The following is a 24,874-nucleotide window of genomic DNA, read 5'->3' as shown; positions in this document are numbered from 1 at the left end:
TCACCGGCTTTGAATTATGGCCTGCCTTTTTAGCTGCAAGGTCTGAGCACGGTTTGAAAAAATAAACAGCCGGTCTTTTAATCAAGGAAATACGGTACCCACTTTCCTCTGTTATAGGGCACGTCCAGACTTTTCTGTCTGGTATATACGAGGGGTTTTTAATAGAATACATTATGGTGGGGCAATTTGTCCGATGTAAGTGAAAATTCATTATACAAAGTCTGTTATATACGGTGTTTATTCCATTGAAAACCATACAAAAGCATTGGGACTTTTGTTTTTTGTCCAGTGAGTGCGAATATCCAGTTTAGACAATGGCAGTTTGAGTTTTACTACACACACACACACACACACACACACACACACACACACACACACACACACACACACACACACACACACACACACACACACACACACACACACACACACACACACACACACACACACACATATATCTATATATATATACATATATACATTTTTTATAGTTATCAGTAATGAAAGAATGCAAAGTGTCAACAGACCATGAAATACTGTAGTTACTGTATTTTGTGCACGAGAAAAATGCATTCGACTCAGTCATTAAAGTCCACAGAACAAGAAAATGGACATTGTCAGACTGTGGACTGTTAAGAGGTCAAAATTAGACTCAAGGGGTTTTAGAGCCTGAAATAGATATTGTCCAAATTTATTCCATGTGTCATACTGATCTGCCAACATTTTTGTATTTTGGCAAAGTCTTTGTAGAGTGACACAGTATCCAGCAAACCACCTGGCCTGAGATGTTGTCCTTTGCTTGAATAGTAACAATGGAATAATAGAGTGTTATATGTACTCATTTGGGAAGAAAAACCTCCTCGATATATAATGTAACTGTTATCTCTGCCTGCTTTCTCACGCTCTCTTTCCACCTTGACAGGAATAAAGCTCTCTTACTCTTATGAGGTAGCTCAGTGGTTAGAACACTGACCTTATTTGCAGGAGGTTGCTGGTTCTAGTCCCAGTTGGAATTGACAAATGATGGTCTGTATATCTTTTAACGCACTAGTGAGGAATAGTGCTCGTATTTCATTGTTTTCATTTAGTTTAAAGACAGTTTCATATTCTATTTGTCATATATGTGTGTCATATATGGGCATGCAGTAAAGCGGGACTGTTGGTCGGGTGGGTTGTTGTGGTAACTCCCTCTGCAGCTGCCTAAAGCCTAATAATTACTCCATATTTTATTAATTGATATTATTATGAATCATCTATATTGGAAATGTTTACATATTGTAATCATGGTAGCCTGCAGTTTTTTTTTTTCTTATTGTGATTGATGGGTGACTGACAGGCTTGTCCGTCATGGCTGTCCCAACTGATTCCAAGGGCGGGCAAGGCACCCTAAAGCCCGCCCATGATGCTGAGTCTGCACCCTACCTCATCATGCCCAGGGCCAAGTGCGTGTGCAACTCCAACTAGGACATTCACTGCACACAGTAATGAATAGACATTCCAGTTAGTCTTATTTGATAATCCATTCCATCCTCAGATAAACAAATTAACTGGTCACTGTGCAGTTTAGTTAGTGAGCTTTGTCTAGCTAAACCAGCTAGCATGGCTAGTTTGGATGTAGTTAGCTAATAAATGCAAACTAGCCATGCTAGATTCCACATTTTGCTGCTAATACCCAGCTTTGTTTCATACCTGTGGCAGATCTCACTGTTTCCTGGGCTGTCTCTATATGAACATCAACCAGGAAACATAGTTTTCACACATAAACTAAGGTAAGCCAGCAATTTGAATCAGTTAAAAAAAATAACCTGATGTATATTCTACCTGTTTTTTAATTACAAATCTCTACTGTTTAGTTTTAGACTTACAAAATAAATATACCACCGGAGAAACAACAGTAAGGGCCCCTTCACACATTGCACGAGTAAGTAGGAATCAGGGCGAATTACGGTGAAACAGCCTGAGTGAGCAAACCATGAAAACATCGAGCCGATGTCGGGAGGGACATAAGGTCGGGCAGGCGTGAACGATCCTGCTGTGACGGTTTCGTGCATGCTCGTGCATGTGCACGAAACCGTTGCAGCAGGAACACAGTGCGAGCAGCTGGAGTGTGTGGAACTACATCGCGCAGCTGCTGTGGAAAAAAAAAAATACATGCTTCTCGCGGGATCTGAACCTGCAATTTACAAAAGCTTTGATTAACACATTTAAACTTTACCACTGCACTACCATTGCTGTCCTATAACCAGCATGTAAAATGCCTAAAATCAACAAGGAGAGAAATGTTTTTTTTTTTTTAAAAGAGAAATTTGATGATGTAGACCAAGAGGAAGTCTTTAATTACGGCGAAAAAAGTGCGTACTGTACGGAACCCAGGAGAGGTTACTTAAAGTGATTTTTTTTTTTTCTGGCCATGATCATTTGTGCGCACGTTTTCCTTTAATTGAGCCCACAAACTAATAAAACGTGCTCTCAGATTAATAAAACGTGTGCACGTATTCCTGGCCGTGATAATTCATGCGCACGTTTTAATGGCCGTGATAATTCGTGCGCACTTTTTCCTTTCATTGAGCCCTCGAATTATAATAAAACATGCGCACGTTTTCCTTTTGTTAAAAATTATATGACCTAAATTGTCATCCTCACGACGGGGAGATGCTCGCACCAGATGATGCCATGCTGGGTAACCAGAGTTCTCTATATGTCCTTGTGCGCCCAAACCATGATGATATACCCTGACCACATCCATGACATGAATGAAGCAGTGCGCTCTTATCATGTTCACATCTGCTGGCCTGGCATGTCCAGCTGGCCCCACACGCGTGTCTTGTGGACGGCGCGCCACAGGACAGACACCACATCATGTGGAACAGAGCTCACGTGGGTGACATAACATTCAGATCGCCCACTGCGTGTTATGATTTAATGGTCCGTTTCACCTGGGGCAGCTTGTAAATGTGCGCGCCATGCGCTTGCTCGATGCAGCCAGTCACAACAGCAGTATATGTTTTTATGAATTTATATGTGAGGACAGCAAGCAGACACACGCGTCACAGTGGACGGTTGGAAGCTCATGTTTGTCAATGTGTGTCACTCTCCATGTGTCACTCTCTTTCTGTCTGATGTGATCATTATTTTTTAGTTATGTGTTATGTAACTGTGTATGTAGTTATTGCAGTACTTATTAATATAGCTGTCCTGGCTGTAGTCTATGTGTTTTTAATGTGACACGTTGTGTGCACTGAACTGTCATTTGCAGCTGTCAGTGAGTCTCTGGTCAGCAACTGGGAGGCGGCTCGCTGTGCTGTGTGCGCTCTGACATGGCTGGCCAGTCCCCATCTGTACATCCATATCAGCAGTTCATGCAAGTGCGCTCCCATCCCCGGCACGCCACGTGTTGCAGATGGGGGGTGCAACACATGCGCGATACACACGCATGGCACATGTGTTGCGGGGGGAGTGGACACTTTGACACTTAGACGAGTTTCACATCCAGCTCAAAAGTGATCATCTGCTAACTGTTTTTGTGCTGACAGTGTGAATGGCCACACATTTTCTAAGTGCTATGTGAGCGGTGTTGGATGTTCATGTGTGTCACCTGGAATTTGGCAGATCTGTCTTTCGCTGCTGGTGTGTGCGAACAATTGTGGTGACAGGTGTACGAGGCGTTGGAGGCAGCTCACATTTTTCGCAAATGGCATGCAATTCCTCCTTAGTGCACTAGTTGGCTTCAATCATGTTATGTGTGAAGGGGCCGTAACTGCTGGGTTTTCACTCTACTCCATATTTTTAGCAACCAGCAGGGCCAATTGGTAAGTAAATTAAAACTATACAGAATCCTGACTGAAATACAGCCAACACATCATTCTTTCCAGCAGAGGCTTTAAGTACAATTGTTCTTTTAACGAAAATAAACTGTCAAAGTTGCTTAATACTGACACACTGATAGATTAAAAGCTTGCTCTGTTGGAAGACATCCTGGTTGGTTACAAAATTGCCTCAACTGTGCTCTTATGTCTATCATCATATAAAACCCCACACCATATCAGATAAATGAGTATAATCTGCCCATTTAGCTGGATTTTGGCTGAGTGGAAATCTGTTTGAATGGGAGAGTGGCCAGACACATCTTCCAGAACAAATGAAGTATGAGTGCTCACATTTGTCTGGTTTCCAGGCTAACTCAATGTAGCAAATCTGAAATTACTGTGTTCAACTTTTGGTCAGGTTTGGGAAACTGGTCCCAGGCTTTGTCACATCCAGCACACTGTGGAACCGCCTTTGATCATAATGGCAAACACCCAGACAGATCAGCGGTCCATACCCACCTCTTGAAAGTAGATCTGTCCCAGTCAGGTGAAACGTGGGCGTCCCCTTGGACTTTTTCAGTTGCTGGTGTGGTCATCACTGGGATACGTGTGTGCTGGATCATGCACAGAGAAATGCCCAACATGGATAAAATGTTGTAGCTAATGTTTTCTCACAATCCAAGTGATACTCCTCATCTGAAGTAGAGAAGCTTGAATCTTCGACTGGACTGGGTTGCTTGACGCGAGGACGTTTCGCTTTAAATTGCAGACGCTTCCTCAGCTAAAATTCTTGCTCTGGTAGTCTGACTTCTGTCTTGACTCTTGTAGAGAAGAATAACAGAAACCACAAAAGCTGGAGTTTTAAACCTAACCAGACCCCTCCTACCGAGAAGCAGACTGCTATGGACTAGTGAAAAAAAAAAAAAACCAACTCCTCATCTGACTCTCCCTAACACCCCTATTCCACAGGGCGCCATTCTATTACAATCACCCACCATCCAAAAACAATTTGTCGTGTCAGTGCATCCCACTTTGTCCTGCTGGACACCACGCTTTGTCCCGCTTGATGCCATGTTGTATAAAATAATTGTTTTGTAGTCGATGGTGCATTTGTTCTCAGAAGGTGGCTGATGAAACCATTCTCTCGTCACTCCCAGAATCACAGGGAAATTATCTACAGCTGCAGTTTCTCTCATGTGCGTGGTGCGGTGGAAAACAGATTTGGAATCTTGTCTCAAAAGTCATGATTTATATTGTAATGCCTTGGTAAAACAGTTGCATTTTCATTTCTTCTCATCAATTAGATTGTGTATCTGTAAAATTATGTTTATTATAGATGTAACATCTCATAATTGTTCAGACACGCTGCGCACTGTGACACACTGTTTTCAAATAGGTCGCGCAATGTTCATGACTAGTTCAGAAATGAATGCGTGCCAGAAGTTTTGAACATTTCAAAATTTTCTTTGTGCACTGGCATATAGCCGTGCACAGTTTACAACAGTTTACGGTGTGTTTGCTCACTGGCACGCCGGATTGTATGCCAGTGTGGGGATCAAATTCGTACAAGTGTCAAGGTGCCTTTACTCCGGCTTGCCTCCTAAAACAGGCTGGTTTATAAAGTGCAGACCTGGCAACTTGCCTGAAACCAAAAGTAAAGAGCTGCACCTGGCTACCCCTCAGCCAGAACTGCAACAAATGCTGCTTCTGCTTCAAATTTTTAATCCAGATGGAACCCGATCAAACAAGTTTCAGGCTGTACACACTAGGGATACACCTTTTAAAGACGTCTGAACGTGATTGAAGCTTTTAAGACTATGAATACCCAGAAGTCACCATGCACTAGCAACGATTTGGCAAAACTGGATGAAATTTTTTGAACAGCTTGAGAATTTCACACCAGTTTCAAAACTGGTGCAGATGATGGCCATTACTACTACATATACCAAGTTTGCTCAAGATTGACAAAGATGGATCAAGAAGTTACTATGATGCTTTAATGATTTGCTAATCGGGATGAAACAGGAAGAAATGGCACTGTGTGGAATAGCCCCATAAGTAAATCTTTGACACAAAATTAGTCCAATGGTACCAAAGGATCGTCCAAAGACACCTTATACCAAATAGGGTTTTAGGGTTGTCCACTGCGTAAACAGTTTAATAATTATCTGTAGCCCTTGAACTTTAACAAAGAAAGTCAAACTGAAGCTTGATTTTTTTTTTAAATTATTAATATTTTCACACGGTTGTGAAGATATTGTTCAAAAACAACTGTGTTTCTACATTTATGCAAAAGCTGGCAAGAAGGCCAGCGCGTCCATTTTCCTGTTTGGAATGTTCCATTCTCGCTCTCTCTCTCTCTTCCCCTGAGGGGAATAAAGCTGGTTTATTCTTATTTGGTAATCCATCCCGTCCTCATATAAACAAATGCACTGGTCACTATGGAGTTTATTTATGTGCACGGTGATTATGTGGGCATACCACCACTTACCCCCCCCCCCCCCCCCCCCGCACGCACACACACACACACACACACACACACACACACACACACACACACACACACACACACACACACACACACACACACACACACACACAGCATGCAGCAGTGTGAATTCCCAAAAGAATCCCACAGTAAAAGTCTGAATTTAAAAGTTCTATGGTTCCTCCAAGTTTAAGAGCAACAAGTTTTTGGAGGGCTGAATATTCTATCCAGTAGCTCATTTGGCAAACTGTAGAAACTGAGTTGACAAAGTTACTGAGGAATTGTGAAGGAGGCTCAGGAGCAATTTGTGCTCAGCTGGAAGGATGCTGGCTAATCACCTTTGCTGTTGGATAATAAATGCCTCTGACTTGGGAACTTTATAAATCATTATGTTAGACACACCTTAATTCCACCAGACTGTCCACGCTCTCATGACTTATTGTTACTTTGAGTCTTTTTACATTGTGTAATGTTAGTTGTAAGTAAGTTCTTTTGGATTCTCCCTGTTTGCTCTGGGTCACCATGTTGACTTGATACAAGTTTTATGCCAGACGCAACTCCACATTACATGGCAATGGGCACAGATGACTGAACCAGTAATTTTTGTTTTGGAAGCAAATGCACAAAGCACTGTGTTGATGTTAATGTTTTCTTTTGTCTGTTTTGTCATGACATCAGTCTCATCAGGTCTCCCTGAAATTACTCCTCTATTCCGTTTTTGAAAAGCACACATGGCACATTTTTACCCATCATTCTGTTTACCCTCTCTGTTGCTCTCTCACTACAGACCACCAACATAGATCCATTCTGTAAATCCTTCACACTGTTTATGTCTTTCACCATGCTGTGCATGCCTTTTGTTAATTTAACTGGATTACAGGCCACAAATATGTCACATTCCCTTAATAGTTTAATATGACCTTATTCTCTCTCCATTTCATTCCATTTTTTCCATTTTCCTGCACAGACAAAGCCACCATTCTATTCCCTTTCTTCACTCCTTTCACCCTTCTCACTGTCCATACTGCTGTCAGTCGTCTCCAAGCAATAAGCGTCCATGAAGCCCACCAGGAACAAGAAAAAGTTGCAGTTCCTGGGCTGGCCACTTGAGACTGGCACTGAAAGGGAGCAAGTTCCTATTCAAGTCCATGTTAAGCATGTTTACAGGCTGGTACAAAAACGGTTTTGGTCTAGCTAGTTTCTCCCTTCTTTTTCTAATGTCTTGGACATTTTAAGCCATAAAGTTAAGCATAATTACGGGTGAGGTCATAATAAGTGACAGCAGCTGCCGAGTATGTCCGACTCTCAGAGCGTATTTAGCTGAGAGGGCACTGGATGCTGCCGCTGGCTGGTGTGGAGGCTGTATCTGTAATTTTGAGCATGTTATTACAAATGCCTGGAATAATATGGGGGGGGGTTTTTTGAGTGGTGAAATGTCCTAACAGATCATCTAAGACGTCCCTGCTGCAATAGTCATGCTTGTGTGATATGCCAGCGAATCTATATGGTGTGGAGAGAAATAATCTTTTATTCCCTCCTTCTTCCTTTCATTCTTCTCTTACCTTTCTTTATGATCACCAGGACTCTTTTGCTGAGAGAAGGCTCACATGAGATAAAAGCGCTGGCACGTTGTTGTGTCAGTAGCTGGTAGTGTACTGAAATCAATGCAAATACAATAACATTCTTTTGGAGGGCAGTATGCATTTTCAGTCCCCCCGTCCATCCCCAGTCGCCCAAAATAACCGATATTCGCCCTCATTAGACCGCACAACAACTGCATGTTATTTACATTATTATCACTTACTGAGATACACAACACGTGGAATCACATTAACAATATTTAATGTAGTGGCCATTCTTATGCTGAAAACAGCTAATTTTGGTATTTAGGACCAGTTTCTCAAAAACTGTTTGATAACGTTCTTTTAATTTAACAAGGGCATGGTGCCTGGTTTCCTCCAAACATGACACCTGGCATTCACACCAAAGAGTTCAATTTTTGTCTCGAGACCAGAGAATTTTATTTTTAATGGTCTGAGAGTTCTTCAGGTGCCTTTTGGCAACCTCCAGGGGGGCTGCCAGGTGACTTTTACTCAGGTGTGGTTTCCATCTGGCCACTCTACCATACAGGCCTGACTGGTGGATTGCTGCAGAGATGGTTGTCCTTCTGGAAGATTCTCTTCTCTTCACAGAGGAATGCTGGAGCTCTGACAGAGATACCATTGGGTTCTTGGTCACCTCCCTGACTAAGGCCTCTCTGCCCCAATCACTGAGTTTAGACAGGCAGCTAGCCCATCTAAACTCTCAGTGTAAAGTAGGAAGGGTCCTGAGGAATCCGAACATTTCCATTTACAGATGATGGAAGCCACTGTGCTCATGGACCTTCAAAGCAACAGAAATGTTTCTGTACCCTTCCCCAAATTTGTGCCTCAAGACAATTCTGTCTTGGAGGTCTACAGACAATTCCTTTGACTTCATGCTTGGTTTGTGCTCTGAGATGCACTGTCAACTGTGGGACCTTCTATGTAGACAGGTGTGTGTCTTTCCAAATCATGTTCAGTCAACTGAATTTACCCCAGGTGGACTCCAATTAAGCTGTAGAAACATCTCAAGGTTGATCAGTGGAAACAGGATGCACCTGAGCTCAAATTTGAGCTGTGAATACTTAGGTACATATGATTTTTTTAGTTTGTTTTTTTTTAGCACATTTGCAAAATTCTAAAAAAAAAAAAGAAAAAAAAAGAAAAACTTTTTCACATTGTCATTATGGGGTATTGTGTGTAGAATTTTGTGGAAAAAATTGAATTTCATCCATTTTGGAATAAGGCTGTAGCATAACAAAATTGAAGTGGTGTAAATACTTTCCAGATGCACTGTAAGTCCTACCTAGGCCTGTTGGTGCTGGTGCTTTCATAACATCTAGCAGATGAGCATATATGACTCTTCCAGGACAGGAAGCCAGTCCGACATAAGTGACTTCCCCTGCCAAGGGTGGTATGCATTTACAGCTGGGTGAACTGAGACAGTGTACTTGTAGATGAAGTGTCTTGTCCAAGGACACAAAGAGGTAGCCTAAGTAGGATTCAAATGACTGCCTCGTTAGCTGCTGAGCTACCTGATGTACATATCATGCACTCACACTGAAAGACCACAGTTTAGAATAAAAAGAGGGAATAGAGCTTTTGTACTACTTGGGATGTCACTTGTTTGGACTGTGCGACACATCAAGAGCAGCAACTGCAAGTCAGCTAAGCTAAGGCTGTTATCTTTTGTAGTTTGTTTGTGTTGTAAATCTATAATGCGGGGAGTTTTCAAAAGCTTAATTATATTGTGTTTACCTCACCTATGATTGTCCTTTTGAGTGGCCACAAAAAGCAGTTTACTCATGTTTTCTGCCTCGTATAGTAACATTAATTAATCAACTGCTTGTTAACATTATTGTTGTGTGGGCCGCCAGAAGAGGAGGTACTGCTGGCCCACCACCAGAGGGCGCCCTGCCTGAAGTGCGGGCTTCAGGCACGAGAGGGCGCCGCTGCCACAGACAAAGCCGGGGGTGACAGCTGTCACTCATTATCTCATGACAGCTGTCACCCATCTACACTTCATCATTCCACTCCATAAAAACCGGACGTCATCTCCACCTTGTTGCTGAGATATCATCTACCTGTGAAGGTAATATCCTCAGCCAGAATCTAATTGTGTCTTAGTCTGAATTCATTTTGCAGCTGCTTTCCTGTGGAGTGCCTTATCAGTGAGGTTGGCGTAATCAGCGACGGCTTCGCTTCACACCCCAACCAGATACAGGAGCTGCACGAGTGTGTGTGAGAGGTGGAGGTGGATTCTCCACCTTTGTTGTTACTGGGTGTGCACACACCCACATCTTATTGTTTTTGCTCCTCGCCAGCAGTACCAGATCCGACATTCGGAGACGGTGGCCACCTGGGGACTCGGGACTTGGCGGCTCCAGTATTCTCCAGGTTCGGTGGCGGAGGAAATCGTGTGGTTCCGGTTCTTCTTAGGACAGACGTCTTCTATCCTCGAGCCTGCCCACACGTCACCTTTGTGGATTGACTGTTTTCACAAATTCTGTAATCCGCTGTGTTTTGGTTGTGCTCTTTCACAACAGTAAAGTGTTCATATTCGACTCTTTCATTGTCCGTTCATTTACGCCCCCTGTTGTGGGTCCGTGTCACTACACTTTCCCAACAATTATGTCTGCACTATAAACAAATAATGCACAGAGCTTTCAAACGTTTAATTACATTGCACGTTTAACCTACCTATGATTTTTCAGTGGCCACAAGAAGACATTTACTTGAGTTTTGTGCTTCATACAATAATAGTTATTAGCTCATTAGTTTCTGCTCACTAAGTCAGTGTCTGTTATAAGTAAATAATGCACCATTTAATCTAATTTTGCTTCTTGTTGGATGAAGTGGTAGCATGTTTAAAAAATAAATGCAACGTTTTTGCCTCTTCATGATGCATTTTTTGGACAAATATGACTGATACTCCAGTGCTATTTATAGTTCAGAAAATGTGGGATACTTTTTGTTGGCCCACTGATAAAGCAATTTGCAATTACCACAGACAGAAGATTTTGAAAACTGTGAAGAGTGAGAGAGCAAGATCAGGATTTAGACATTGAGCATCTTGAGGAATTATTCTTCAATATAGATCAATACTTTTTGAATACTTCTTCCTCCAAATGTGGTGTATTACTCAAAATGTGTCCACCCTGTCTGAATCTGAACCATCATACCTTGTCCCTATCTCAGGATCCCTGAATTCATTCCTCAACATTCCTTTCTATAATCTCAGATAAATGGTGTTTTACTGTTCTTAGTAATATGAATGCGTCGTCAGTTCAAAGACCCTGTTCATAACAGTGATTATTTCATTAGTATTTGACAGCTGCAGCTTTTATGAGGAATTCAGGACATCTATGAGAAATGTGACTGTTAAGAAAACAAGATTTGTATAATCTTTGTCTAATTTTTACAATTTGATTTTGTAATATCTACCAATTCATCTTACATGTTACATCCTTTCAGGCAAAATGTTGAAATGCATATAATGTGTATCTCTGAGTTATGAGGGTGCAGCAGGAGAAGCGGAGTATATAGTTTACTCTGGGATCTATTTGTTTTCATTCATCACTGATTTTGTCAGCTGTGGCATATTAAATGATCATTTCTCAACCTTTTCTAGAACTAATCTATTAAAGTTGCTGTAATTCTGTTATGTCAGGTTTTATCTTTGCTCTGCCTGAATTTTGTAAAGAAAGTTTACTCCCACTCTGTTTTTTCTTGCTTGTACTGTTTGCCCACTCTTGTACTCCTCCTCCTCCTCCCACTCTGTATAACTGCACTCCTCCTTTCCACAGACAACTTCACCTGGATGCCAAGCTGTCTGGGTTTCTCTCTCTGTCTCTGACTGGGAGCACGTGGCTCAGTTTCAAATCACACATCAGCTAAAAGGATAGCTCACTTTGTTCCCTCTGCCTTTGCCTAATTAAGTTATTGCATGATCTGTTTGCAGCATTTGTTTTTTTTTTATTCCAAAGGTCAGGATTATCACTGCAGTCTGCATTTAGAATACACCATTCCATGGAGACAGCTCTTACTAAAGTGGTAAACGACCTTCTGCTTGCAATGGAGTCAGACTCCACAGTTCTGCTATTGTTAGATTTCGGCGCTGCGTTTGACATGGTGGCTCATCGTGTACTATTGGTAGGCTGTCAGCCGTGGTTGAATCCTACTTAACTAGTCACTGTCATTGTGTCCTGTACAATAACTCTGCCTCAAATGTTGTCCCTATGAAATACAGGGTTCCACAAGGGTCCGTTTTAGGCCCCTGCTTTCCTCCCTCTATATAACATCCCTTGGCAGATACTGCGATGCTATAGGATTACACTTCACTGTTACGCTGATGACGCTCAGCTGTACATGCCGATAACTGCAGGTAATGTCACACACATGGGCCGTAGAAGAATTTCTACGGCCTTGGTGAACCATTCGGCTGCCTTCTTATCTGCTGCCCTCCCCAACAGTCTGATGTTGTCATGGCAACTCCAGACATTATGCACACACTGAAAGAAACTGATACAAACTCATCTGACTGAACTGACTGTGGAGATAAAACAGTCAGACTCTGTGGAGTCATTCAAGTCCAGATTAAAGACGCAATTGTATGGTTAGCATACTTGTGTAGTATGGAATTATGCTTTCTCTCCTTTTAAATTGTATTATTAACAATGGCACAGGTGTCGGGCAGCACGGTGGCTTAGTGGTTAGCACTGTTGCCTCACAGCGAGAAGGTTGTGGGTTCAATTCCCGTGGCCTTTCTGTGTGGAGTTTGCATGTTCTCCCCGTGTTTGCGTGGGTTTCCTCCGGGTGCTCCGGTTTCCTCCCACATCCAAAGACATGCGGGTTAGGTGGATTGGAATCTTTACAATTGTCCGTAGGTGTGTGTGTGGGTGTGTCTGTGTTTGTTTGTCTGTTTGTGGCCCTGCGACAGACTAGCGTCCTGTCCTGGGTGTACCCCACCTCACGCTCTATGACTGCTGGGATGGGCTCCAGCCCCCCGCGACCCTTAAATGGACTAAGCGGTAGAAGATGGATGGATGGATGGATGGAACAGGTGTCAGCCTCACTAAAATGTTGTGTCTGTTAGTGAAGCAGAGGGCTAGCTGCTGGCGACCACTTGAGTAACCTCTGTGCTTCTCTGTTGATTTAATGCTAGTGAACCAATGCCTTAGGTGCTGTTATGGCTGGTTGACTGATTCTACTCTCTTTCTCTCTGTCTGAGGTGCCACTGTTGGTTGCAGGGACCCAGCATTTAAGAGGCTGATGCTGCATGCTGAAAAATTGGTCACAGACTTACCTGGTTTCGGCATATGACAGCTGTAACAGTCAGGAGAATTTAAGAGCCGAAAGTGGAGACTATGCTCTGAGATGGACTACACACAATTTAATAACTGACTTTTTCATTTTTTTCTTAATTTTTTGTAAAAACTTTATAACTGTTACAATGGCCCAAGCAGTGAGTCACCCATCTGAGTCTGGTCTGCTTGCCATTTCTTCCTCAAAAAATCCCAGAGGAAGGTTTTTTCATTACCACTGTCACAATGGGCTTGCTCAGGGGGTTGGTAAAGTTAGACCTTAACCATGGTTTAACTACGCTATTATACTTTATACACTAATTACCATTTTTTGTTTATCGTGTTAGCTTGCTGGGTACGGTTGGCCTGTTAATGGCTAATTTAGCTCTTCTACTATAACTAGCTTATTTTTGTTATTTACAATTTTATTTTACATGGTGTAGATTTTTAATGATTCATCAGTTTATGTGTTCTTTTAAAGATATCAACATATAGTACCTAAGTTCTTAGGTTTCCATTTGATAGCTTAATGATTATACTTTTTATTTTCCTATAGTATGCTAACAGTTACTTTAGATAGATACCAATACACTCATACACTCATGGCTTCTGTTTCTATAATAAAATATCAGATTTATAGCTTAGCCTACTAACTATATTTAATTTTACTACTAGTCTTCATACTAAATTACCTATACTGCAATCTTCTCCTGTGATGTCTTATTTTTCTTATGTCTTATTATTTATTATATTATATATACTTTTTCTTGAGCCGCTTGGGTGGGTAGGGAGTTCCCATGGGATAAAAAAGCTTTTCAACCTACCATCCCTGCTTCTCAAGACCAGGCACCTAAGTGGCTCTAATCTACTATTTTCTACTCTCCTGTTTTACTCTTCCTTTTTAGATATTTAGATATACCTTTATATACTAGCATAGTTCCACCTTAGAATTGGAATATAATATATAAGATATACCTTACTGAATTTTCATGTGAAGCCCCTTGAGGCAGCTTTGTTGTCATTTGGTACTATATAAATGAATTGAATTGTCTCTCAGTCACCTCTGGGAATGACCTATGTGATATAGATGGAGATAAATAAAATGTTTGCAAAAAATATATGTGACAGTCTTTGTGTATGTGTATTTTTGTTGTAGGGTTGCCAAAGCCATGAAGATGGCATTGTACGAAACTCCAACAGGCTGGAGGTATTTTGGGAACCTAATGGACTCTGGGAGATGTTCCCTCTGTGGAGAGGAGAGTTTTGGCACAGGTACGTTGCCCACTGATGTATTGCGCTGACTCACTACAGACACCATTACAGTCTGCTCATAAAGTACTGATGAATGTTAACTGTCAGTGAATAGTATGTGCCAAGTGTAGGAGACTCCACAGAAATGCCTTTTTTTTAAAGACGAGAGTAAATGTATCACATAGCTAGTGCTACCCATCATGTTGGCATGATTAGACGGCATGGAAACGCAGCATGATTATTGCACAGGTGTGCAATAATCATGCTGCGTTTCCATTTTTGTTCAGTGTATATTATGTAAAAGCTAGCGAGAAATAAACACTTCTAAAACTGAAACCGCTGTTTTTGTAACCTGATAACACCTCTGGAAGGATTTACAAAACATTTAGCGGACGTTAGCATGGTGATGTCACTTGTCACTTCCTGGTGTCGCTAGCTGCTAACTTCACTTCATTTCTGCCTACAAATGACACCTTTTTCATATATTATGTAAAAGTTAGCGAGAAATAAATCCTTCTAAAACTGAAAATGCTGTTTTTGGAATGTATTAACACCTCTGGAGTGATTTATGAGACATTTCACAGACGTCACTGTGCACGCTAACATCCGCTAACTCAAAGCAAACTTTCTATGTTAAATTTTTCTCATTAATGCAAATGCACAGAGGGTGATTTACAAATTTTCTTCGACTTGCACAACTTCCACTTGTTAAAAGCTCATGTACACGCACACACAAGGCCTCCTGCAAACGCTGTTAAAATGTGAATATTGTTTTTGATTAATTGATTGATAGAGGGGCTTTATGTTTTTTTTTATTCAAATATTGATTATCTTTTCACAATCATGGTACATGGCATTCACAGAAAGATGCATTACATATAGAAAATAAAATACAAGAATACTCATCTAGCGGACAATGTTTTTAGTCATGTGGCTCTTCTGCTTTCAGATAGTCCCAGAACCTGTCCCAGAATGAGACGCTGTGTCTTTCATTTCCACCCTCAGCTAACCTTCTTAGCATACATTCATATGAAACAGTTTCAGTCATTACACTGGCCCATTCTCGAATACTGGGTACAATCGGAGTCTTCCAGTGTCTCAAAATAATTTGACAAGTTGCAATCAAGCTTACAGAAACCACTGAAAAAATTTTTTTTGAGGCATTTGGAAGATAGCTTTTGTCTCCCAATAGACAAATCTCTGGACAGAGCAGTATATCTAAACCAAGCCAGCCACTTAAAATATATATGACCTTCTCCCTGGTGTGTCGAGCGAGCAATCCCAAATACAATGAATAAAAGTTCCCCTTTCCCTTCTACATTTCTAGCACAAATCATCCCCCAACAGTTTCATTCTGAACAATCTTGATGGAGTAAAATAATACCCGTGCAAGACTTTGTAATGTGTAATTTTACTCCTGGCCTCTCTCACAGATTTACCACACTCTGCCACTATTTTTTCCCACTTATCGGGAAAAAAATAGACCCAAGTCTTTTTACCAGCTTCCTTTAAGACTATTAGTATTGTTACTAATGGCAAGACTAGCAACTTTATAGAATTGAGAGGCCCTGCGCTTTATCAGTGGGAGCTTCATAAAATTTATAATTTGATTATCACCGAAACTGCATGGTACTGAACCAGTGCAGCTCCTAATTTGTAAATATTTCCAAATCTTCTCTCTACCCATCAGATTATATTGCTGCTGCAACTGATCATATGATAATAATAAACCATCTTCAAATAGATCACCAAGAGTGGACATAAAAAAAGCCACAGTCAGTCCTGAGCATTGAGGCCTGCTCGTAATAAACCAAAAAGAAAAATTAAAAATAACAAAAACAAAACCAACTTTCAAATAGGTCCGTGGGGTTAACACCGCTCCCGTGAAGTCCACGTGGAGATTTCCCAGCCCACACACTTATCATCAGCGGGTACACTCGTATACATTACATCACAGAGTAACAGTCATGAGTTGGCTGGTTGCTTGTTCACCTTTATCCATCAGCACAGTTCCTGCATCAATATTTTCATGGTCTATGCTGTTCAATAAACTTCTCTGCCGCTTCAGCCGAGTTGAAACTCACACTCTTCTCTCTGCATTTGAAGTGTAGTGTTGCGGAAAAGGCCAGGCTGTATCTGATGTCGAGTTGTTGTAGTTTCCATTTTACTGGACTAAAAGCTTTCCTCTTCTGGGCCAGCTCCTTGGACATGGCGGAGAAGAGAGACAGGTGACATCCTTCCCATGTGAAGCCTCACTTTTCTTTCGCCAGGTTAACCACCTTATCCCTCGCCAACTGCCTCTGGAAGCGAATCATCACCGGTCTGGGGGGGTTGGTCTGGGTTCAGCAGTGCTCCAGAGGTCCTGTGCACATGTTCGAGCTCCATTTCTCCCAGCAATTCTACTCTCAGCCCCTCCGATGAAAGCTTACGTACGCAATCCAGCAAAGTCCCATTTGCGCCGAGTGTCTCTTTTAATCCTAGTAGCCGCACATTATTGCGTCTACTGTGGTTCTCCAGAATTTGCACACGATTGCCAAGAGCTTCGATATCCTGTTCCTTTCTTGGCTTTTTCATTGCGCTATAGCTCAGAGGCTTCCTCAAAATTTGTAATGCATGCCTTGGCTTCATCCATCCGTCCTTGCATGTTCGTCACAGTGGCTGTTAGTTCCGTCGTTGTTAATTTGATGGTGGAAACATCTGTAGCAATATTTTGCAAAGTTTCGTTCATGTGAGAGATCTCGTCAATCAGTCTATCCAGTTTATCCAGCGAGGCAGCAGTTGTTGGTTGATTTGAGGCCTCTCCGTCCTCGTTTGGTGGGCTATTGCGAGTAACCTTGTGGGTAGAGCTTTTCCAGCCCAGTCTTGCGTTTTTTTTTCGTGCTCCCGTCACGAAATGAGTCAAATTTTCATGACAGGGTTTTTTTTAACTCGCTATTACTAACCCTACTCCTACCCCCAACCCTAACCTTAACCATAACCTAATCCTCCTCCTTCCCCCAGCCATAGCCATAGCCATCCCCCCCCCTGGCTTCACTTTTAATTTCGTGCAGCCATCATGGAATGAATTAGAATGAATTTGTGCTGCCGTGACAAAAATGAGGCCCTTTTCATCACAATATCATGAACCAATAGATTAATGTATATTTCGTGCTGCTGAATCACGACTTGCCGTGAGACCAGGTTGAGCTTTTCGGTGCTGACATTCTTCTCAAATTTTCTTTTCCGCAAATTTCAACTATTAGACTGTTTATACAACTTCGGTGAGCGCTGAATTTAATCCAAATGTGTGTTTACATCAGAAATAAATCAAAGAAACTTGTGTGGGCTTAGCTCCTCTCTACTGTGCATCCATCTTGGTCGCTGCACCCACGTGACTTCCTCATAGAAGGGCTTTATTGAACATGTACAAATTGTTGGACAAAATAATCTTAATAATTAAATAACTGCAAACTATAAAGAACACAATGCTCATAGGGCTGAGGGTAGTTTAGCATTGTGTTATATTTTACCACTGTAGGAATCCTCTCCATGCTACCAGACATTTATAATGATATTTTTGCCTATTCAGTGTTGATAAGAAGGGGTATACTATGAGGTTTGTAACTTGCCATAGGCCATATGCATCCATTGTATAGCTGTTTAGTCCTAGATATTCTTTGGATTCCAACCCATAACTGGACCGAGTCATTCATTTTCTTTACACACTTACTCCAGTGAAGGGTTACAGGGTGTGGGTGTGTGTGTGTTGGGGTGGGGGGGTGTTGGAGCCTATCCCTGCAGTCATAAGCTCACCCACCCGATACACAGGTGCCTGCAGCACCATCATGTGGTAGTTGGTGTGAACTAAAACTAACCGATGGAGTTCCGACTCGTTTCTTCACCGTTTAGTTTCAGTCTCGGTGACAAACAGAATCCAAAATACAACTGAATCCGAGCGTAACGCCACTGATGCTTTAGTCCTTTAAGGATGAGAGAAGTCTGCTTGTGAGTCAAATTCTTGATCTGGCTTGGAAAAAGTGAGTGGGTGTCTGAGTAACGCCCTCTCTCAGCAACAACTGCTGTTGATGTGCTCGCAAACAATAGAAGACTGGACGGAGCAGCTGTTACACTAGCTGGGAATGTGAAGAAGGGATCTGCCAAAACTCAGAAACAGCATATCTGTACTGTCAACATTCCCTGGAAAATGAAAGGTCCACACAATTTCACTATTCCTTCCTATATCGCATGCTGGCCGGACTATTCCAGGTCTGGCAGAAGTGAAGGATCTTGAGTGCCTGTAGCTGTAGTCAGCCTGAGGGATGTCAGGGCTGTGACCCTGACTGCATGTATAAATAATCCCCATTCTTCTGCTATAAAAGGAGACAGGGACTCCCTGAATCCCTGCAACATGTAGACAGGCCTCCAGTGGTAGTGGTATCTATGAATATGTGCACACAAGATGAGAAAATATAAACACAAATGAACTGAACTTCTCGCCCTTCTTTCTAGATGTTGCTCAAAACCCCCAAAAGCCAGTCTTACATTTTCAGCTCCAGCAGCTGATCTCTTTAAATCCCATTCTTTTTGATCACTTTCAACTACTCTCATCATTGAAACTGTGCATGAGAGTGTGAACAAAACAGACGCACTGGCTGAGTATCGACAAGCAGGAGGAGAAACAGAGGAGCAGAGACAGCGCTGAGGACTAAAGGAGCTTACTGGACTTCTACCCATGTAAGGCCAAAAAAGCTCAGCAGGAGCTCTGAGTAGTAAAATCCTCAGAGCTGTGCACCACCTTTTCCTCTTACTGAGCACGCTCAGACATGTAGCAAGAAGAGCTGAAAGGGTTAAATTAGCCAGTAAGTGCCAGGAAATGTCAGCAAACAATGCAAGCGCACATGGAAAACTACAGTAAAGAAGAGGAACATGCTGAAGTATCAGTTTTGAAGGAAATGCCATGAAATTTGGGACACTGGCTTCAGCAGCGTCCTCAGTTTCCCCTTTGTGCCAAGAGCTGGTTGACCTTTATAAGTTAGATTGAGATGTCTCAAAAAGTGCTTCCTGGAATATCATTACTGATAGTCATAACTGTCAAGTGATATATCATCTTGATCTTAGTTCATGCTTCCAACAGGTCAGACTTGTTGACCTTTCCAGTGAACTGTCTCAACCTCTTTGGAGACATTCCATAACTAGAGAGGCCAATTGGTGCGTGCTTTCCCCAGGATTCTGTAACATGAGGTGGATGAGAGTCTACAACTCCCTCTGGATGGGACGCTTGTCCATCACAGGATACTTCCTCAGCCAAGGCCAGTTCGCATTTACAACTGGGTGGACTGGGACAATGAAGATGAAGTGTCTTGCCTTAAGACAAAGACTCCAACCCAGGTCTACGTACTGGTAGCCTATGTCCTTCTCCCAATGAGCTACCCTGGAGAGGATGAATTCTAATGAGGATTTTCATGAAATGCCACAGTCTTCTGTCTAGATTCCAGAGCCATTCTCCTTCAAAAACAGCATGTTTCTCATTTTTAAGTCTTTGCTTATCATCAGTATTTGCTTTTATTTGCACAGAGTACGAACAGGCAGAGAGTAATTAGATCACTGACTATGTCTCATTGTGGGGGTGAATATGAGAGAGAGAGAGAGAGAGAGAGAGAGAGAGAGAGAGAGAGAGAGAGATAGGCAGGAGACAGACAGGGAGACATGGATTAAATGTTGACAACTGTCAGTTTCCTAACAGCTGTATCCTGTGAGAAGTGATCAGTGGTCAGATCCAGTGATGTGCTCTACACAGACTGCTTTCTGGGTTTGGCGAGGACGTGGCAGTCAAGAAGTAGAAAAGTACTAATTTGAGTTTTCCCAAGGCAGTGTCCAGTGTCAACCAAAAAAAAAAAAGAAAAAAAAAAGAAAAAATCCTGGTTCCACCCATTTACACATTCAAGACTGAACATATGACCACACCGAACTTAGCTGGTGCAACATCCATCTCATTCATCAGATTTGATTGAAATCTCTTCCTGAACCGACTGGGAAAAGACTGGTTTGTGTAATACGTCTTATGTACAAAAGGTGTATGTTTGACACATGTCTACTGAATGGAGGTGGAACACGTTGGACCCATACAGATCAGTGTAGACCTCATTCATATAGGACAGGTCTGTTCCAGGGCTGCAAAGTGCATTACTGTATACATCACTTCATTTTACGAGTCTATTTGTGAATTTATTTAATTTTGGTCATGATCTAGCTATGAATTGTCTTGAAAATTATTCAGTTCAACTTATTTAAAGTGTAAAAACACAAGCAACACACATGTGGCGTGCCAGAGTGTCAGCTCCCCCTCAACACGTGGCGTGCATGTGTTTCGCGGCCCCCCCAACACATGTGGCATGTGGGGGGGCACACTTGCATGAAATGCTGATATGTATGTACAGATGAGGAGTGGCCAGCCACATCTGAGTGCACACAGGGCGCCACTCAGCTGATCTTCAGCGAGGTGCCACTCACTGACAGCTGCAAATAACAGCTCAGTGCACACGACATGTCACATTAAAAACACAGAGACCACAGCCAGGACAGGTATATAAACAAGTACAACAATAACTACTTACACAACTGCATAACAAATAACTCAAAAAAGAAATCACATAAAACAGAAACAGAGAGTGACACTTTGGTCTGTGCGCTGAACTGACAGGGGGCGTGGCCGCCGACAGCAGCAGCTGTTGAGATCTCTGGTCCTGGACGTCACAGCTGGAGAACATGTACCATGTTTTGAAGGACATGTCCTTACAACTGTCCACTGTGACACGCGTGTGTGTGCTTGCTGTCCTCATGTGGAAATACATAAAAACATATTGCTTTTGTGATGGCATGCAGCGAGTGAGTGCACAGTGTGCACATTGACAGGCTGTCCCAGTTGAAATGGACCATCAGATAATGTGAACACGCAGCAGGTGATCTGAATGTCACGTCACCCACGTGAGCTATGTTCCACATGATGTGGTGTCTGTCCTGAGGCGCGCTGCTCACAGGACATGTGTGTCGAGCCGGACACTGCGTGGGGCTGGCTGGACAAGCAGCAGATGTGGACATAATAAGAGCACACTGCTTCACTAATGCCATGTCATGGCTGTACATCTGTGACCATGGGTCATCTACAGAGGAACAGAAGGTTCATACTTGCATTGTCCGCTCGATAAGAGGGATTCAATAAATTGCGGTGTTTTTTATGGTGTGTGGTTTTTATTGTTTTTTCTCCACAGCAGAGGTGCAATGTGGTACAACACGTTCCAGCTGCTCACACTGGGTTCATGCACGCTCGTGAGCGTGCACGAAACCGCCGCTGGTGTATCATGCACGCCTGTCCGACCGTGCGTCTCTCCCGACACCAGGTAGAATGTTTTGTGGCTCCCCATTTCGTTTTTGGTTTACGGATTTTCTTCCGGTTTCTGCGTCTTTTGTGTTATGGGTGAAGGGGCCCTAAGTAAGGCTGAGAGTCTAGGCCTTACTTTCCCCATGAGAGTTCACTGGCGACAGTGGTAAGGCAAAACTCCATCAGCCATTTTTCATAACAGGAGAAACCTCAAGCAGGCTGGACTCAGTGGGGTGACCTTCTGCCGGGCCATACAAGACAAAACGTTGCTGCTAAACAACCATAAATAATGCATTATTGACAATGAAATAGACTGTTTTGATGCCAGATTACTCAATGAGGTTGGTGATTGCCCATAACTCACAACAACACTGTTCAACTTTTCCCCAAAATACCTCATCATCCAGCAAAATGAGTTCCTGAATTCAAAGGTTCAAATGTAGCCTGCATTCATATTGATGCATTTCCACCTGCTCAACTAAACACATATTGTCAGGGTGGGCAGGAGTCCGTCACCAGGGATGGCTGGACCCACAATGCAAACCCCCGGACAAGGCTTTGGTGTGGGAGAAATCATGGTCTTTATTCCAGGCTTGGTTTCGATACACAGGTTATCAGTCAGCGTGGCAGAGGTACAAACAGGATTAGGCTGAGGCGTAGTCACAAACGAGCAGGGTTCAGAGGCACAAGCAAACTCAGACATCCGGGATGAAGCAAAAGGCATGGTCGAGGTACAGAGCAATGTTCAGAACAAGGCAAGACAAAAACAAGACTGTGAATGGCGCTGGAAAGAGTTCTAAGACTACAATCTGGCAGTGAGCCGTGAGACTGTGGAGGCTTAAATACTTGTGGGCTAATTAGTGAGAAGCGAGGGACAGGTGGTGTAAACAAGGTGCACGTGAGGAACAATCTAGAAGGGGTGTGGCTTCTGGCTAAAGAGTAAACACTGTGCAAGATAGTGAAGGAAGGGAAACTGAGTGGAGTGATGTAAAAGACAAAGACACATGAGCTAGTGGCAAGAGTGTGAGCGAAAGACGTGAGGCAGGTACAGTGAAGTGAAATGAACCAAGACGGATGGGCGTGAGGGCAAACAGAATAGAAATCAAACAGAGGACAAGAATAGAGCATGAACATGAGAACAAAACCAGACAGAAAAGCGTAACAGACATCACAATTGAGAGCAGCCAAAATAAACTACTGAAAAACAGAGAATAATGCAAATAATAAACAAGATAACAGATAAACAGAAAATGCCATAACTAACGAAGGGAACATAATCAAATAAGCAGCACTGCAGGTAAATAACAACAAACCCTGTGACTAAAGTATAATAAGGTAACACAAACTGAATGGCAAACAGAGTGCATCAAATAACTAAAGGAACATAACCAGGAGCAAGATAACTGATAAACAGAAGGTGCAATAAATAACAAATTGAACATACAGAAAAGAAGCACTGAAAATAAATAGTAACAAAACCCTGTGACTAAAGCACAATAAAGTAACACAAAATAAATGGCAAACAGAGTGCAACAAATAACTAAAGGAAAATAACCAGACAAGAAACAAGACCAGCAGAAGCATGACTACGATGAAGGGGAACACAAACATGGAAAAAGGCTTCAAAACAATAACGGCCAGGCCCAACCCGGCTGAATCATGACAGCACCTCCCCCCCAACGGACCGCCACCGGCGGGCCCCAGGGAACCACAGACCCAACCCGACAAAGGGCGGGCGGCCGGGGGACCCAGGACGGGGGGAACCCAGGGACAGGGGGTAGTCCACCAGGCCCAAAAGGCTGGAGACCCCGAGGAGGACCGAGAACATGACCAAAAACAGGCCAGGGAACCAGAGGGCAGAAAACAGGGCAAAATACTGCAGCAGGTGGTCGGCCAAACGATGGGACCCGGGGCATGACAGTGTCAGGGGACCGACCTAAGACAGGGTCCGGGGGACGACCATGAGGCTTACCAACAGAACTGAGTGAATGAGGGAGCCGACCAGTGGGGTTACTGATCCCCAAGGCAGAGGCAGAGAGGCACGCAGGAGAAGACTTAAGGCTGAAACACCTGGAACCCCATAAGGAGAAAACAGAAAGAATACAGGTGGTGCCCACGAAACAGAGAAGCCATTGAGACAGGTACAGTAATAGAACCCCAGAAATAACACCAACCCAATGAGCAGGAAAACCATCATTAATGTCCAGAATACTAACCCAGGCATCAATCGACCCAACTACGTATGGGCCCCGGAGACTTAATGTACTCAGTGGAAGTTCAATTAGCGTTACCAGAGCATTATAGAGGACAACTGAAGAGAGGCGAAAAACCGCGCTCAGATGCTCAACCCAACCATGCAACAAATATAAGCCCCAATCCACCCTAAATGCCCAATGCGCCGGAAATGTGTGACGTAGCTCCCAATTCCAAATCTCAACTATACTCCCCTCTACTGAGTTCGAGAACCAGCAATTCAATATGCTTCGTAGAGAGCGTAACCAGTTGATTAACATGCTATAGAGAGCACCTAGCAACAGCTTCCATGAGACAGTATACCCCTTAAACAAAAGATTCATTATCCCATTGCAAGACAGGGAATGCTGCAAAGGGAGAGAAATTTCCCCAGCAATGGAGTGAGTCAGAAAACCCATCTTTTCCACAAAATGTGGGAAATACAAAACTCTACTGAGCAAATCAGAAGCAGCAGCAGCCAGGAACCCCAGACCAAACTGCGCAACCTCACATGTGTAGTTCATTCCTAAACAATGATGACCTTTCTCCTGAGAGAGCCCCCAGAATGGAATATTGGAACTCATCCAAAAGCACATAAAAAGCAGTAATTGAATAAGTGGCTTACAAGAAATACATCTCAGACTCTGACGTAGCATGTTAAATGGACCTCTCACAGTTTTCCATGAAAACTGCTTCCGATTCAGATGCGGTAGATTTAACAGATTTCTGACAGAGTCACAGGCAAGTATACACAACGTCATAAACCAGATGGGAAAAGAAGTGACACTGACCGTCCCACAGTCACAATTCTCTGAGGTTGTCCTCGGGATTGACACTGGAACAGCTTGCAGAAGCTC

The 24,874-nt window shown here is 42.8% G+C and overlaps 1 protein-coding gene across 1 annotated transcript in view; it reads left to right on the top strand.

Annotated features, from left to right (window-relative positions):
- pgm5 (phosphoglucomutase 5) overlaps positions 1-24,874 on the top strand; it is a 92,113-nt gene that overhangs the window by 36,370 nt on the left and 30,869 nt on the right. Inside the window, exon 7 of the mRNA XM_034170520.1 lies at positions 14,334-14,449. Within this exon, the coding sequence (XP_034026411.1) occupies positions 14,334-14,449 (116 nt within the window). The remainder of the gene's footprint in view (positions 1-14,333; positions 14,450-24,874) is intronic.

Source organism: Thalassophryne amazonica, chromosome 5 (genome assembly GCF_902500255.1).
Source record: "Thalassophryne amazonica chromosome 5, fThaAma1.1, whole genome shotgun sequence".
NCBI lineage: Eukaryota > Metazoa > Chordata > Actinopteri > Batrachoidiformes > Batrachoididae > Thalassophryne > Thalassophryne amazonica.
The sequence above is the reverse complement of the archived record's forward strand: the minus strand, read 5'-3'. Positions and strand labels throughout refer to the sequence as shown.